Source organism: Dermochelys coriacea, chromosome 10 (assembly GCF_009764565.3).
Source record: "Dermochelys coriacea isolate rDerCor1 chromosome 10, rDerCor1.pri.v4, whole genome shotgun sequence".
Classification (NCBI taxonomy): Eukaryota; Metazoa; Chordata; order Testudines; family Dermochelyidae; genus Dermochelys; species Dermochelys coriacea.
Genome location: NC_050077.1, coordinates 40,294,387 through 40,311,579, shown reverse-complemented (window position 1 = coordinate 40,311,579; position 17,193 = coordinate 40,294,387). Strand labels below are relative to the sequence as shown.

Below are 17,193 nucleotides of genomic sequence, written 5' to 3'. Positions count from 1 at the left end.
CCCTCCCCTTTTCACATCGTCACTCCATTTGGACAACAAAATGGAAAATTAAATTTAATGCGGATAAATGTAAAGTAATGCACATTGGAAAAAATAACCCCAACTATACATACAATATGATGGGGGCTAATTTAGCTACAATTAATCAGGAGAAAGATCTTGGAGTTATCGTGGATAGTTCTCTAAAGATGTCCACGCAGTGTGCAGTGGCAGTCAAAAAAGCAAACAGGATGTTAGGAATCATTAAAAAAGGGATAGCGAATAAGACGGAGAATATCTTATTGCCCTTATATAAATCCATGGTACACTCACATCTTGAATACTGCATACAGATGTGGTCCCCTTATCTCATAGACTCATAGACATTAAGGTCAGAAGGGACCATTATAGATTCATAGATTCATAGATACTAAGGTCAGAAGGGACCATTCTGATCATCTAGTCCGACCTCCTGCACAGCGCAGGCCACAGAATCTCACCCACCCACTCCTATGAAAAACCTCACCCATGTCTGAGCTATTGAAGTCCTTAAATCATGGTTCAAAGACTTCAAGGAGCAGAGAAGCCTCCCTCAATTCAACCATGCCCCATGCTACAGAGGAAGGTGAAAAACCTCCAGGGCCTCTCCAATCTGCCCTGGAGGAAAATTCCTTCCTGACCCCAAATATGGCAATCAGCTAAACCCTGAGCATATGGGCAAGATTCACCAGCAAGATACTACAGAAAATCATGTTATCATGTTGACAAAATCATGTTATCCCATCATACCATCTCCTCCATAAACTTATCAAGTTTAAACCTTGAAGCCAGATAGGTCTTTTGCCCCCACTGCTTCTCTTGGAAGGCTATTCCAGAACTTCACTCCTCTGATGGTTAGAAACCTTAGTCTAATTTCCAGTCTAAACTTCCCGATTGCCAGTTTATATCCATTTGTTCTTGTGTCCACATTGGTACTGAGCTTAAATAATTTCTCTCCCTCTCTGGTATTTATCCCTCTGATATATTTGTAGAGAGCAATCATACCTCCCCTCAGTCTTCTTTTGGTTAGGCTAACCAAGTCAAGCTCCTTGAGTCTCCTTTCATAAGACAGGTTTTCCATTCCTCGGATCATCCTAATAGCCCTTCTCTGTACCTGTTCCAGTTTGAATTCATCCTTTTTAAACATGGGAGACCAGAACTGCACACAGTATTCCAGATGAGGTCTCCCCAGTGCCTTGTATAACGGTACTAACACCTCCTTATCTCTACTGGAAATACCTCGCCTGATGCATTCCAAGACCGCATTTTTTCACGGCCATATCACATTGGCTGCTCATAGTCATCCTGTGGTCAACGAATACTCCAAGGTCCTTCTCCTCCTCCATTACTTCTAATTGATGCATCCCCAGTTTATAACTAAAATTCTTGTTATTAATCCCTAAATGCATGACCTTACACTTCTCACTATTAAAGTTCATCCTGTTACTATTACTCCAGTTTACAAGGTCATCCAGATCCTCCTGTATGATATCCCGGTCTTTCTCTAAATTGGCAATACCTCCCAGCTTTGTATCATCCACAAACTTTATTAGCACACTCCCACTTTTTGTGCCAAGATCAGTAATAAAAAGATTAAATAAAATTGATCCCAAAACTGATCCCTGAGGAGCTCCACTGGTAACTTCCCTCCAGTCTGACAGTTCACCGTTCAGTATGATCTGTTGTCATCTCCCTTTTAACCAATTCCTTATCCATCTTTCAGTTTTCATATTGATCCCCATCTTTTCCAATTTAACTAATAATTCCCTATGTGGCACTGTATCAAATGCCTTACTGAAATCTAGGTAAATTAGATCCACTGCATTTCCTTTGCCTAAAAAATCTGTTACTTTCTCAAAGAAGGAGATTGGGTTGATTTGGCATGATCTACCTTTTGTAAAACCATGTTGTATTTTGTCCCATTTACCATTGACCTCAATGTCCTTAACTACTTTCTTCTTCAAAATTTTTTTTCAAGACCTTGCATACTACAGATGTCAAACTAACAGGCCTGTAGTTACCTGGATCACTTTTTTTTTTTTCCTTTTTTAAAAAATAGGAACCTATCTCAACAAAGATATACTGGCATTAGAAAAGGGCAACTAAAATTATTAGGGATTTGGAATGGGTCCCATATGAGGAAAGATTAAAGAGGCTAGGACTTTTCAGCTTGAAAAAGAGGAGACTAAGTGGGGATATGATAGAGGTATCTAAAATCATGAGTGGTGTGGAGAAAGTGAATAAGGAAAAGTTATTTACTTGTTCCCATAATATAAGAACTAGGGGCCACCAAATGAAATGAATGGGTAGCAGGTTTAAAACAAATAAAAGGAAGTTCTTCTTCACTCAGCGCAAAGTCAGCCTGTGGAACTCCTTGCCTGAGGAGGTTGTGAAGGCTAGGACTCTAACAGGGTTTAAAAGAGGACTGGATAAATTAATGGAGGTTAAGTCCATTAATGACTATTAGCCAGGATGGGTAAGGAATGGTGTCCCTAGCCTCTGTTCGTCAGAGGGTGGAGATGGATGGCAGGAGAGAGATCACTTGATCATTACCTGTTAGATTCATTCCCTCTGGGGCACCTGGCATTGGCCACTGTCAGTAGACAGGATACTGGGGCTGAATGGACCTTTCATCTGACCCAGTATGGCCATTCTTATGTTAATTTGCTGCTGGGTCAGGATCAGAGGAACTCTAAATGGATGTTATTCTCCTGGGGAAGGGCTAGATGAGAGGAGCTAAGGGCTATTCAAGAGGTGGTCTTCTAAAGTTGCCTCCACCTCTATTTTGACTTTCCAACTTTTTGCATCTCCTCAGCATTAGTGGCACTAGTGCACGTCTTTATACAGCAGGAGAGTACATCAAATGCAGTCTGAGTGATCGCACCTCACAAGTGGACCCACAGCCTGAAAGAGATCATAAAGACCAGCCGTGTGTCTCAATATAGAGTGATGAGGGGGCAGTAGGAGAGTGAGTTCAGTTTGGCCTATTATCTAATCAAGGTCATGCTAGGGCTGACTTTTTCAGTGATGAAGTGCTTTTGTTCCATGACCTCCAACCTCTAACCCTCTTTCCCCACAAGGTGGCAGTGGAGGACAGGATTCCCCTGCTCACACTCACTTTCTGCAGCTTAGGAAAAACAGCTTTAGCACCTTCCAGTTTGCAACTGCCCCAGCCTTAAGCAATTTTAGTGGTTACACACTGGCACTTCAGAGAGCTTACTGGGGTGGGGATGAAGAAGCTGTCTGTCTGTTTCACACCACTTCCTTCTCCTACTTAGGGTGGATCACAAGTGGAGACAACAATATAATGCAGTTGAAAAAAGAGGGGGGTAGGGCACCAGAGGGGTGTCATAGGTAAGATACAAGAAGTGTCTCACCCTGCTCAGCTTTGATGATACCTCAGCTGGAGTACTGCAGCCAGTTCTGGAAAGATGTATACAAGTTAGAGAGTTCAGAGCTATGAAAGAGTTAGAAAACCTGGCCACTGAGGAAAGGTTAGGGAGTTGCACATGTTCAGTCCTGAGAAAAAGAAGACCAAGGGGGCACCTGATAAGTCTTCAGATCGGTTACAGGCTGTTATAAAGATGACAGGGATCAATTGTTCTTGTCCTACCTTCTATGGATGTAGAGAAGTAATGGGATTAATGTGCAACAAGGGAGATTTAGGTTATTTATTAGGAAAGACTTTGTAGCATAAGGGGAGTTAAGCTCTGGAACAGGCTTCCAAGAAGCTGTAGAATTCCCATTGCTGGAGGTTTTTAGGAACAGATTGGACAAACCCCTGTCAGAGATGGTCTAGGTTTACTTCTGCCTCAGGATTTGGGGGGGAGAGGGGGCGGAGGGAAAAGAGACTAATGACTTTGTTTGTTGCTACATAGATGTGCAGAAGGGATGGACTTGGGGCAGTTGATGTAGTTGGTTCTCGTTAGTATGAAGATAGCCCCGGTTGGCAATGCTTGGGATAAATTACATATATTTATGATAGGCCAAGTTTCAGAGCCATCGCAGAGGATATGTAACCAGTTCCCATCTCATTCAGTGAAAGTTGGACTGCCAGATCGCTATCAGATAAAAAAAAAATATAGTCTCCGTTATAGAGTTAGAGTCATTTGCAGCTCTCCCTATCCTGATGACCAGGCATTACCCATCTCCATTATCTATTCACACCACTTTTCCCTCTCAGGGGTAGTTTCATCAGAAGAGAAGCATGCCTTCCCCCACCAGAGCCCAATCCACAGCAGAGCTCATTCTCCTCCCACCTATAGAACCACCAGTAGGAATTCAGCATTAGCACAGGATCCCATTGACATGTTTTATTAGAGAAGTCACAAGAGTAAAGCCAAGGAAGCAAACAATCACTTTTTTTGCCTAGGAGAACAATTAAGACAAGAAAGGCTAGAGCTACAGCCACAGCCATGGAAACCAGGCCAGAGCTACGGCTGCTGCCATGGAAACCAGGCCCAAGTTTGTGCCCTGCTCCTCTGCAGCACCTGTGGAGAGACAATAAGGCCATTAGAACTGAAACCATGGGCATTTCAGCCATGTCACAGCTTGCAGATGCCTTACCCTGTGGTGCTTCCACCTGGTGTTCTAAGGGACCCTTAGAGCCTTGATTAAGGATGAACAATGGTCCAACCACAACATCAGCCTGATCTTCTCTCCCCCAGGAGCCACCTGGATGGAGAATGGAAGAGAAACTCACCAGTAACACCTTAGACACCGGATTGGGGTGGAGCCCCATTGGAAGAGCCAGAGCTGAACATCTCAGTTTGACATATATACACATTAGAGACCTTACCATGCTTGGGGGGCATATCTCTCTGGAAGCGCCTCCCTGACCATCTGTCCAGAGGATTCATTCTCCTGGACTGTCCTCCAACCAGCCCACAGTTCCCAGTCTCACAGCAGCTGCAGATCTGTCTGGTGCCTTCCACTGGAGACCAGCTGGAATAGAAGGAGTGCAATTACCTATATTTAGACCTGTTTATTTTTCCTGCAGGCCACAGGCCAAGTAACTGCTGTAGACAGGATTCCCCACCATGGCTTCCTGAATTAAGTTAATACAGAAAAACTGGCACTGAAGGGAGCTTAGGGTGAAGGTTTTCAATGCAAATCCTGCATAGAGGGGGCCCCTTCTGCAGCCACCCCACAAAAATAAGCTTGATCCTGGGAGCAGTTACCCAATTCCTCAGAGCATGTTGTGTGTCAGATGTGTAATTCCAGTGACTGCTGGCACACCTGATCTACATCAGAGTCATATCCTTAGTGAGCAGGCAGCATCCTTCCCGCCGCAGCCCAACAGTCCCTGGACCAAACAATATCCTATATTCAGAGAGTAAGCATGAGCCCTGTCTCTGGATCCAAGCCATGCAATAGGTCAGATCTCCACTGTCTCATCACATGCTCATGTTTTGTGCTCCAGCTACTCACATGTTGTCTGCTTTGTTGAAGGAACAAGCCTTGTTTAAGGCATCTGGGGCTTGCTCAGCTGCAGTGACTTTCAGATGGCAGGTGATGTAGATCTGGAGGGGAAGGGGAATAGAGGGGTTAGGAGCACACAAGGGGACACCAACATCTGTTTAGTCTGAATTTAGGGAGAGGAAGAATCTCACCAAGTTGCTGGCATCTCCTGCAAACCTGAACACGTCCACCATGAACTGCAGTGTGTCCTGCCGGGGCCTGGGGGATACGAAGGCTGAGGTCGTGTCATCTGATCTCCCATCCACCAGGCAGCTAGACACAAGAGTCATAGTCAATAAGATGCTAACCATGTATAGATCCTCTCTAGCTACAGCAGTAAATATCCTCTAGAAGAAAGCCCCAGCACTTACCCACTGAAGTCAATGACAGTATAGCGGGGAGAGGAGTCCCTGTCTGGGCCCAGGGTGGCCACACAGCTGTCCACAAAGAGCCTCAAAGCCACGTGGTTCCCAGTGCGGACATCAGCTTGGATATGCATGACCTCCCCCAGCTGGAATCCATTGGAGGGTCTCTCAGAGCTCCAATCATCTGCAAGGCAAGTTCACCATGAGCACCACAGGCAGATGGCATGGTTCCCTATAGACCCCTAGCTCCTGGGCTGGCATGGAGAGGAGTCGCTGCCTTTGGAGGAGGAGATGAAGAATGTCTAGATGGAAGACAGGCAGATAAGAGCTGCAGGTGGGAATGCAAGCTAGTGGGATATCCCCGCAGGAGAGAAGCCTCAAAGGTGATCATACTAGGGATGAGAGGAGCTGGCTGGGAAATGCTGCACAGTCTGTGAATTATTCTGGCTCTGCCATCCAAGTCTCCCTTCCTGTAGTATGGGGTCAGTGGCCAGTTCCGAGAGCTGCCCAGCTTTGTACTGAGTCCTAGTGCTCCAGGAAAGCTCCCAACCCCTTTGAAGCTAGAGAGTGAGTCCAATGTAACAGATATTGGCATGTCTGATGAGAGGGTGACAGGACCTCCCACCTACCATTCATCAGGTGCAGGGAGAAATCCAGCCTCTCCTCTGCAGACAGGGTAGAGCTGAAGGGGACCCACGTTGGCTTGATGGCTCTGCTGCTCACATTGTCCTTCCTGGGAGAGATAGGCCCAGTGGTTAAGACAGACCCCAGAATGGCCACTAAGTGCAAGGACAGGATTAGAGTCTCACCTCACCTGGGATAGTGACACTCAACAGGAATCACAGCCGGACTGGTTCTCTGGATCACTGGGTTGCTGGCAGGGGTGGGGTTGTAGAACAGGCTTGTGCTGTAGACTAGAGAGTTCGGGGTCATCTGAGAAGAGGCAGATGTTGAAAGACTCACAGTAAGATTGGCATTTCCCCTCTGGTTTAGAGAAGTTTAATGAAGAGCGTTCACAATATCCCTATGTTTCCAACCTGCTCAGATTCATGTTTAACATTTTGCACATGAGGCAGGGATTAGGAAATGAAGGGTCAAGTCGAGAGGCAACTGAAGGGGAATTTAGAAGGCATCTAAGCTGGTAGACTTCACACTGCGGGGGCCTCTTGGACATACATTGATGCTAGCTTAGACTCTGTCACACATTGGCAGAGACAGAAAGGAAGATAGGATAAAGGGCATGTTTGAATCCTACAGCAATTTCTGACCCTCCTTTATAAGCCTTAGTGATCTCTGCCCTAGACATCGAGTCTCTTTGTGCTGCTAAGACTTGAGAGGACAGTACATTTTAAGTTTCGTTATTTGTTAGAGGTGAACTGAGCCAATGCAAGGCCCATGCACTAGATACACTCTATTTTGAAGGCTTTAGTCATGCATGGGGATGAATTTTGCCCCAGCAGTAAGTCGTTAGTAACTATAGTATATTAAGGCTCTCATTGAGAGAGCAGAAACAAAATCATAGCTGATGTAACTAACCAATGGCTCAAATTACAAGTGGTCCCAGCAGAGCTATGCGAGAACTAGAATTTGCATCCCACCAGAGATTTTGCATTTCTGAAGGGGGGTTTTATTCCTAACTGGAACAATCACAACCTCTTACTCTGAAACCTCTTACCTATATCTTCTCATCAGCAATCTCAAAGCACTTTACAAATGAAGCAACTATCATTTCTTAGCCCCAGTGTACAAGTAGGGAAACTGAGGCACAGAGCAGGGGAAGTGACTTGCCTAACATCATCCAGTAGGCCAGAATCCCACTCCAGCACCACTCTGCCTTCCAGATTGGGAATGGTTAGTGAATTTGCATGTTATCTTTGTGCGAGGCCCATGCTGGCAACAAGGAGACCAGGAAGTAGACCAATGAGAGATTTGGTACCAACCAGTCGCTGCAAACCGTTCCAGCTGTGGGGACGAGGGGAACTCCAGAGAGAGCCAAGGAATGGGAAGGGATCAGTAGCTATACTCAGACTAGGATGAGTTTAGTCTCTAGAATTACTTCAGCCTTTCAAGCCAGGTAAGCTCTTGGGACACAGGGACCGCAGGTGTAACCCAGGGGGCTCTCAGCCCAGGAGTCACAACCCCCTTCCAACAGGGTCATAAACAGGGCCCAGAAAGTCACAGCCACTCTGTCCTTCCCTATCGCTAACAAATGGTCCCTCCCCACCCCCGCCCCCAGTGTGGCAGATCCAAGAGCCATTGGTTGAACCCATAGGCTGAAGACAGGCTTGGATGTTTCTCCAGCCATCACTTACACAGTCAAAACTGAGGGTTTTTGTCATCTTCTCTCTAGAAGGATTCCCTCCCTCCAGCCTTTCCTCCCATATTTTGGAGAGCACAACAGAACAGCTTACCATGCTTCTGTACAAGCTATATTCCCATTGGCTCAGACAGGACTTATAGCCAGGCCCCGAGACACCCACAGCTGCACACCACCCACAGCCATCAGGTCACAAGCACAGAGCCATCAGTTCTTTCAAGCACTGCGCAGAATACTTCACATATGTCTAGAACACTGGATATAGAATTATATATACAAAGCAGAGGAGTGGACACTCTTGACACCTCCCCCACCACAACATGGCAAGAGGGGGTTTCCAGTTTCTGAGGGATGCTTACCTGCAAGATGCTGCCACATTCATGGAGCCCAGCTGCAAAGGTCACTGTGTTCTCTGCATCATTAAGGGACATGTACTGGCAGGCAGCCGAGCCAAGGCTCAAGTCAGCAGCTTTGATCAGTTGCCCTGTCCCAAACAGATCCCTGTGCACAGTGATCACCATCTGAGCCTCCTCACACTGCACCATGACAGGATGCAGCAGGGACACAGCCCTGAGCTGGGAAGCATCAACCCAAGACCAAGGGTTGAGCTGGGCAAGAGAGGACACATGGGCTTGTCTGCGAGGGGGCTCAGCCCTCTGGGTGGGTCTCCAGATGGCTGAGTCACTCCTAGAGAAATCCCAGGGATTGAAACAGGACACCCCACTGACTGCCCAGCACAGGAGGGCAAAGCCCAGGCTGTATCCCATTCTGCCTGCCTGCAGCAAACACAGCCTGGAGGGAAACTGCTACTCTGGGGCCCTTTATAACCTGAACTAAAGCCAGCTCCCAGCTGCCCAGATAATTAACACCCTCCCTTAGACTTCAGGCCACTGGGGCCCAATCACAGCCACTGCCCTGACCCTGGGGCAGGGAAAACAGTGAGAATCAGACCCAACTGGCCATCAGAGGCCTGTTCTCTAAACTGTCCAAGGTAACAAAAATCCCACGCTGCCTGTTACACAGAATTGTTTATAGATGGCATCGGAAGTTGGAGACAATAGGCTGGTGCACACTGAACTGTTTGGGTGAAAAGAACAGTGATAAGAAATGTTCAAGGCTCCTGGTGAAGTCATGGCCTGATATGACAAGCTGAAGGGTTCCAGCAGTGGGAGCCGGGTGCACCCTAGGAGCAGGATGGAATGGAAGGAGTGAGCTTTACCACCATGGCAGCCCCCACCCCCATATCCTGGGACCCACCACCACACCCCTGGGCCTTCCTGATCCTGAGAGGTATCCTGACTAGATTTCAGAGGGATAGCCATGTTAGTTTGTATCAGCAAAAACAATGAGGAATCCTTGTGGCACCTTAGAGACTAACAAATTTATTTGGGCATAAACTTTTGTGGACTATAACCCATTTCATCAGATGCATGGAGTGGAAAATACAGTATGCAGGTATAAATACACAGCACATGAAAAGATGGGAGTTGCCTTACTCAGTGAGGGGGTCAATGCTAATGAGGTCAATTCAATTAGGGTGGAGGTAGCCCATTTCCAACAGTTGACAAGAAGGGGTGAATATCAGAGGGAAAATTATTTTTTGTAGTGACCCAGCCTGTCACTGACTAAATAGGCCCAAGAAAGGGATCTCCTGGCAATCACCACCAACACCTGAACTATGAGACTTGGGTTCCTGATGTCACCTCATCCCTCATGCCCTTTTGCTTCCCCACCTTATTGCTTCTTTCTTCTATTTAATCAGTATCTGGCTTATGTGGCTGAGGCAACTCCACTTTTGCAACACACTGCTAGAGCAACTGTGGAATAAGTGCTAGGGAGAGTTGTAGGTGTTATTGTATTCCTTGTTGACCTGTACTGCCTGAAGTCCAGGAGAGAGATGTCTTCAAGGGGCATTCAGCAAGCACTGCATCCAATAGTGATACAAGACCAGCTGTTATCTCTACCCTCCCAGTCTGTTGGGGTGAGACCTGGAAAGCCACTGTGCCCACTATTCAGGATCCATTTATGAAGGGCCCAGAGCACCTGAGTATTACAAAATAGAGAGAGTCTTAAGAGGTAAGAGAAGGAGCTTGACCTCTGACTGGAGTAGATGGAAGGGGCTGTAGCATACATGCCTGTCCCATAAAAAGACAGCAGGGCATATGTTTAGAGAGGATGAAAGTTTGCTGTACTCCCTTCCCAAGCAAACCAAGAGGGGTGGGAACGAGCATCTAGGCCTCCATTTGGGCAGAAAGAGGCAGACTCAGGTGCATTGCCTGCCTCCACCCCCTCCTCATGAAGGTTTCACAGACTGTTTGCCAGTAGCAACCAGGCGCTTGACCGTTGTGCTTCCCCAGGCAGGCAAAGCCCTCCCTAGCCTCAGTCATCTCATTTGTCTCTAACTTCTGTGTAGCAAGTGTATGGTTCGTAAGCAGGGACTGGAGCTGGGCCAGTTTGGCATGGTTTCCTGGAGAATGAGGCAGAGTAGCACATGGCTGCTGGGCGATGAGCATTTGCAAGAGTGTCAACATTCCAAGGAGGCTGTGAGGCTCCCTCACTCCTCCTAATGACAGGCACTGGATCTGTCTCTCCCCATCCTCCCAGAGCAAGGAACGTTGCACTGAGTGATAAGTCAGCGTTCAGGACTCTTGATCCTTCTCCAGCTCCTATTAAGTCACAAACATTTTTCTCCCACCAATTTTGACCCAGACAATTCAGCCACAGACCCCAGTTAAGCTGGCTTTACTCTTTATTGTACAGATTTGCACATCATACAGAGACCAGGCAGTGGAGTTCTTCTACTTCCTGCATATAGTCAAGGTGAGCAGGGCAGCAAGGGACAAAACTACAGCCAGAGCCACAACAGCCCATCACAATGTAATTGCAGACTCTTCTCATGTACCTGGGAGCGGAGACCATGGGTGGACAGTTAGAACTAGAACTATCAGCTTCCCACCCAGCAGCATCCATATCCTGTAGTGTCATCTGTCATTGCTGTCTCTGTTTGAAACCTTGAGCCTTCAGCTGCATTAAGGATGAACAAGGATCCAACAGCAACATCAGTCTCTGCTTCTGTCAGAGAATTACCTGTATTGAAAGAGGCTCAACCCCTCCTCCCCACCCACACCACAACCCATTAGTAACAATTTAGATGCACCAGTTCCAAAGTGGGATGATGATCCAAAGATCAGAACTGACACAACTCTGCTGGAATAGGGGTGTCCATCCCATGCACTAAAGAATACAATGCAGGCATTGTACAGAGAACCTACCATGCCTGGGGGGCACATCTGTCCAGAAGGTTCACTCTACCAGACTGTCCTCCAACCAGCCGACACGGTTCCCAGTCTCACAGCAGCTGCAGATGTCTCTGGTGCCTTCCACTACACGGCTGCTACTCTGAAACCAAACAAAAGATAGTTATTTACTGTAGCAAGTTACTGTGCAGCTCTTCAATGCTTTATTAGCTTTTTCCTACTAGTCTTTTCCACATGAATACATGTTTTAAGTTGTCACTATCAGAAACGATATTGTCTCGAGCATTGCCCATTTGTCTGGTCAGTTTTAAACCCTCCCATATCCCAGTACTTCTCAGACAATTCCTAAGATAGAGAGCGTACAAGAGAATTGAATTTTGCAACATCTGGAAGGGAAACAGATTAAGACCAGCCAAAGGTTCAACTCCAACGATTCACATGTTGCCTGCTTTGTTGAAGGAACGAGTCTTGTTCCAGGGATCTGGGGCTTGCTCAGCTGCAGTGACTTTCAGATGACAGGTGATATATGTTAGGATATAGATATTCAGGCCTGCCTGTAAAGGCCTATAATTTAGGTATATGTTTATCATTTAGCTAGTAATAGAGGTATACAAGAAAGAATCTGTGTAAGGGCCTTCTCTCACTGTGACAGTCTGAGGCCCTGTTCTTAGGCCAATACCTTTGGCTAAGCAGCAGAGGCAGCCATAAGCTGGGAAGTGAACGGTCACATCCTCAAGTTCCAAACTAGTCAACACAGGGATAGTCTATCTATCACCTCCAGAGAAAGGGAAGAGCCTAGAAGATGTAAAAGGAAATTTAGTTTGATAGTTTTCTCTCTGGTAAGAACTCACTTATCAATAGACACAGCTGGGAAACCCTTATGTCTTTATAGATGTAGTTGTGAAATGCTCACTTCTGTATTGTTTTGTCATTATAGTTTCCACTTTGCTATTGTTTATTTGCATGGTCTCTGTCTGGTTCTGTGATTGTTTCTGTCTGCTGTATAATTAATTTTGCTGGGTGTAAACTAATTAAGGTGGTGGGATTCAATTGGTTAGCTAATCATGTTACAATATGTTAGGATTGGTTAGGTAAATTTCAGTAGAATGATTGTTAAGGTATAGCTAAGAATATTACTATATAAATTAGGAGCAAACAGAAAGTAAGTTGGGATTCGAAAATAAGGAAAAAGGAACTTGGATTTAAGCTTGCTGGAAGTTCACCCCAATAAACATTGAATTGTTTGCACCTTCAGACTTCGGTTATTGTTGCTCTCTGTTCATGTGAGAAGGACCAGGGAAGTGGGAGAGTGAAGGAATAAGCTCTCTAACAATATAGATCTGGAGGGGAAGTAGGAATAGTAGGAACTCATTCCAGGGGACAGGGTCTTAACAGCTCTATTAGGTGTTGACAGAGAGTGGGGTAAGGCATCTCACCAAATTGCTTGCATCTCCTGCAAACCTGAACACATCCACCATGAACTGCAGTGTGTCCTGTCTGGACCGGGGGGATATGAAGGCTGAGGGGGTGTCAGGTGATCTCCTATCCACCAGGCAGCTAGACACAAGAGTCAAGGGTAACTAAGATGCCTAGTAAGATGCCCAGCAAGAGTAGTTCCTTACCAGTGACATCAGTAAATATCCTCTGGCAGGGACACCTCAGCTCTTATCCATTGAAGTCAATGACAGCATATATGGGAGAGGAGTCCCTGTCTGGGCTCAGGGTGGCCACACAGCTGTCCACAAAGAGCCTCAAAGCCACCTGGTTCCCAGTGCTGACATTGGCTTGGATATGCATCACCTCCCCCAGCTGGAATCCTTTGGCTGGTGTCTCAGTGCTCCAGTCATCTGCAAGGCAAGCTCTCCATGAGCACCACAGGCAGCATATGGAGCCCCTCTGGAGTCCTTATGCCCCCTGCTCTCATTTAGTTATCAAGATTAGGTGTTGGGAGGGTAGAGGCTTAGTTCCTCTTGCAACGTACAGCCCAGCCCCCACATGGATTTGTGGAGAGGAGCTGGTTGACACAAGCTGGAATTACTGCCCAGACACATAAGGGGAACCTTGCTGAGTGCCTCAGCTGCCTGAGAAGCTACACTGCAGTCAGACTACCAAAACGTGGGAACTTTGGTTGTGTCCCTTCACCACTCTCCACTGACAGCCCCGAGGGGGAAGGAGAGGGCTGTGTGACAGACACTCCCCCACAGGCACAAGGCTCACTTGGCAATCATTGGTGCGTCCAAATTATGACTCCAGGAGGCCCCTGTGCAAAGGAACCACCACCTACTATTCAGCAGTGAGAAACTCAGCCTGTCCTCCAAAGGCAGGGTAGAGCTGAAGGGGACCCACATTAGCTTGTTGGCTTTGCTTCTCACATTGTCCTTCCTGGGAGAGGAGGAGACCTCAGATGCTGAACCTGCTCCCAGGACAGGGACTGGACTTGAGCGATAGGGACAGAGCATCTCAGGCACTCACCTGTGTTAGGATATAGATATTCAGGCCTGTCTGTAAAGGCCTATACTCTAAGAATTTAGGTGTATTCTTATCACTTGGCTTGTTCTAGAGGTATAAAAGAATCAAAATCACTGTCTGCCAGTGTAAGGGCCTTCTCTTACTGTGACAGTCTGAGGCCCTGTTCTTAGGCTAAGGCCTTTGGCTAAGCAGCAGAGGCAGCCATAAGCTGGGAAGCGACCGGTCACATCCTCACATTCCAAACTAGTCACATTGAAATAAGTTGCTATTAGGCTGTTAGGAATACAACCCTGTCCTGATAGTGCCTATTGCCTCTAGAGAAAGGGAAGTGCCTAGAAGATGTAAAAGGAAACTTTGTTTGATAGCATCCTGTCTGGCAAGAACTCACTTATCAATAGCTGGGATGTGAAATCCTCACTTCTGTATTGTTATGTCACTATAGTTCCCACTTTGCTATTGTTTATTTGCATGGTCTCTGTCTGGTTCTGTGATTGTTTCTGTCTGCTGTATAATTAATTTTGCTGCGTGTAAACTAATTAAGGTGATGGGATATAATTGGTTAAATAATCATGTTACAATATGTTAGGATTGGTTAGTTAAATTTCAGTAAAATGATTGGTTAAGGTATAGCGAAGCAGAACTCAAGTTTTACTATATAGTCTGCAGGTTTCAGAGTAGCAGCCGTGTTAGTCTGTATTCGCAAAAAGAAAAGGAGTACTTGTGGCACCTTAGAGACTAACAAATTTATTAGAGCATAAGCTTTCGTGAGCTACAGCTCACTTCATCGGGGGCATTTGGTGGAAAAAACAGAGGGGAGATTGATATACACAGACAGAGAACATGAAACAATGGTTTCAGAGTAGCAGCCGTGTTAGTCTGTATTCGCAAAAAGAAAAGGAGTACTTGTGGCACCTTAGAGACTAACAAATTTATTAGAGCATAAGCTTTCGTGAGCTACAGACTCACTTCATCGGGGGCATTTGGTGGAAAAACAGAGGGGAGAGCTTGATATACACAGACAGAGAACATGAAAAACAATGGTTTCAGAGTAGCAGCCGTGTAGTCTTCATTCGCAAAAAGAAAAGGGTACTTGTGGCACTTAGGAACTAACAAATTATTAGAGCATAAGCTTTCGTGCATCCGATGAGTGTCTATGTGAGCTACCACGAAGATTAGTCTCTAATAATTTGTTAGTCTCTAAGGTGCCACAAGTACTCCTTGTTCTTTTTATGAAACAATGGGTTGTTATCAACACACTGTAGGAGAGAGTGATCACTTAAGATAAGCCATCACCACAGCAGCGGGGGGGAAAGGCAGGAAACCTTTCATGGTGACAAGCAAGGTAGGCTATTTCCAGCAGTTTAACAGAATATGAGGAAACAGTGGGGGGGGGGTGGGGTGGGGGGAAATAACATTGGGGAAGAATACATCCGGATGGGGAAATAGTTTTACTTTGTGTAATGACTCATCCATTCCCAGTCTCTCCTACCTACATGCCTCTAGCTTTCATCCAGATCATACCACACAATCCATTGTCTACAGCCAAGCTCTATGATATAACCACATTTGCTCCAACCCCTCAGACAGAGACAAACACCTACAAGATCTCTATCATGCATTCCTACAACTACAATACCCACCTGCTGAAGTGAAGAAACAGATTGACAGAGCCAGAAGACTACCCAGAAGTCACCTACTACAGGACAGGCCCAACAAAGAAAATAATATAACGCCACTAGCCATCACCTTCAGCCTCCAACTAAAACCTCTCCAACGCATCATCAAGGATCTACAGCCTATCCTGAAGGACGACCCATCACTCTCACAGATCTTGGGAGACAGGCCAGTCCTTGCTTATAGACAGCCCCCCAATCTGAAGCAAATATTCACCAGCAACCACACACCACACAACAAAACCACTAACCCAGGAACCTATCCTTGCAACAAACAGCCAACCGGCCTTGCCCCTCTTGTCCAACTATTATCAGGGGACACCATCACAGGGCCTAATCACATCAGCTCCACTACTAGAGGCTCGCTCACCTGCGCATTCTACCAATGTGATATATGCCATCATGTGCCAGCAGCCCCTCTGCCATTGTACATTGGCCAAACTGGACAGTCTCTAGTAAAAGAAGAATGGACACAAATCAGACGTCAGACGAATTATAACATTCAAAACCAGTTGGGGAGAACACTTCAATCTCGTGGTCACTCGATTACAGACGCTAAGAGGGCTATCTCTTCACAAAAAAGCTTCAAAAAAACAGACTCAAACGAGAGACTGCTGAATTGGAATTAATTTGCAAAACTGGATACAATTAACTTAGGCTTGATAGAGACTGGGAATGGATGAGTCATTACACAAAGTAAAACTATTTCCCCATGTTATTTTCCCCCCCCCCCCCCCACCCCCCACTGTTCCTCAGATATTCTTGTTAACTGCTGGAAATAGCCTACCTTGCTTGTCACCATGAAAGGTTTTCCTCCTTTCCCCCCCCTGCTGCTGGTGATGGCTTATCTTAAGTGATCACTCTCCTTACAGTGTGTATGATAAACCCATTGTTTCATGTTCTCTGTCTGTGTATATCAATCTCCCCTCTGTTTTTTCCACCAAATGCATCCGATGAAGTGAGCTGTAGCTCACGAAAGCTTATGCTCTAATAAATTTGTTAGTCTCTAAGATGCCACAAGTACTCCTTTTCTTTTTGTATATAGTCTGCAGTTAATCAGGAAGTGGGTGGGGGGGTGGGAAATGGGAACAGGGAATGGGGATGGGGAAATTGGAATCATGTTTTGCTAAAGGGGGAAATGGGAACATGGAATGAGGGTGGGGAAATTAGAATCATGTTTGGCTAAGGGCAGGAATGGGAACAGGGACACAGGTGTAAGGCTCTGTGGTGTCAGAGCTGGGAAGGGGGACACTAAGGAAGGAAACTGGAATCATGCTTGCTGGAAGTTCACCCCAATAAACATCTAATTGTTTGTACCTTTGGACTTTGGGTATTGTTGCTTTCTGTTCATGCAAGAAGGACCAGGGAAGTAAGTGGATGAAGAAATAAGCTCCCTAACAACCTGGGATAGTGACACTCAATAGGGAGCACAGCTGGACTGGTTCTCGGATCCCTGGGTTGCTGGCAGGGGTAGGGTTGTACGACAGGCTTGTGCTGTAGACCAGGGAGTCTGGGGTCTGGAGAGAGGCAGACACTGGCGTTATTACATGAAAACAAGACTGCCAAGAAAATACCTAAAATTGTTTCAGAGTAGCAGCCGTGTTAGTATGTATCCACAAAAAGAAAAGGCGTAC

At 46.2% G+C, this 17,193-nt stretch overlaps 1 protein-coding gene across 3 annotated transcripts in view; it reads right to left on the bottom strand.

Moving 5' to 3' along the window:
* Nucleotides 1-4,316: 4,316 nt before the first annotated feature.
* The window catches only part of LOC119862487 (zona pellucida sperm-binding protein 3-like), a 21,424-nt gene continuing 8,547 nt past the window's right edge, over nt 4,317-17,193 (bottom strand). The window contains exons 2-10 of one of the 3 annotated variants that reach the window (XM_043493744.1): nt 8,520-8,916; nt 6,658-6,827; nt 6,473-6,576; nt 5,850-6,027; nt 5,631-5,751; nt 5,449-5,540; nt 4,817-4,962; nt 4,585-4,692; nt 4,317-4,508 (exon numbers count right to left, since the gene is read on the bottom strand). In XM_043493744.1, coding sequence (XP_043349679.1) covers nt 4,420-4,508; nt 4,585-4,692; nt 4,817-4,962; nt 5,449-5,540; nt 5,631-5,751; nt 5,850-6,027; nt 6,473-6,576; nt 6,658-6,827; nt 8,520-8,705 — 1,194 coding nt within the window. In that variant the 5' untranslated portion in view covers nt 8,706-8,916 and the 3' untranslated portion in view covers nt 4,317-4,419. Of the gene's footprint in view, nt 4,509-4,584; nt 4,693-4,816; nt 4,963-5,448; nt 5,541-5,630; nt 5,752-5,849; nt 6,028-6,472; nt 6,577-6,657; nt 6,828-8,519; nt 9,337-17,193 lie in introns of those variants that run through there. The other 2 variants (XM_043493743.1, XM_038419290.2) reach the window with 2 other exon arrangements.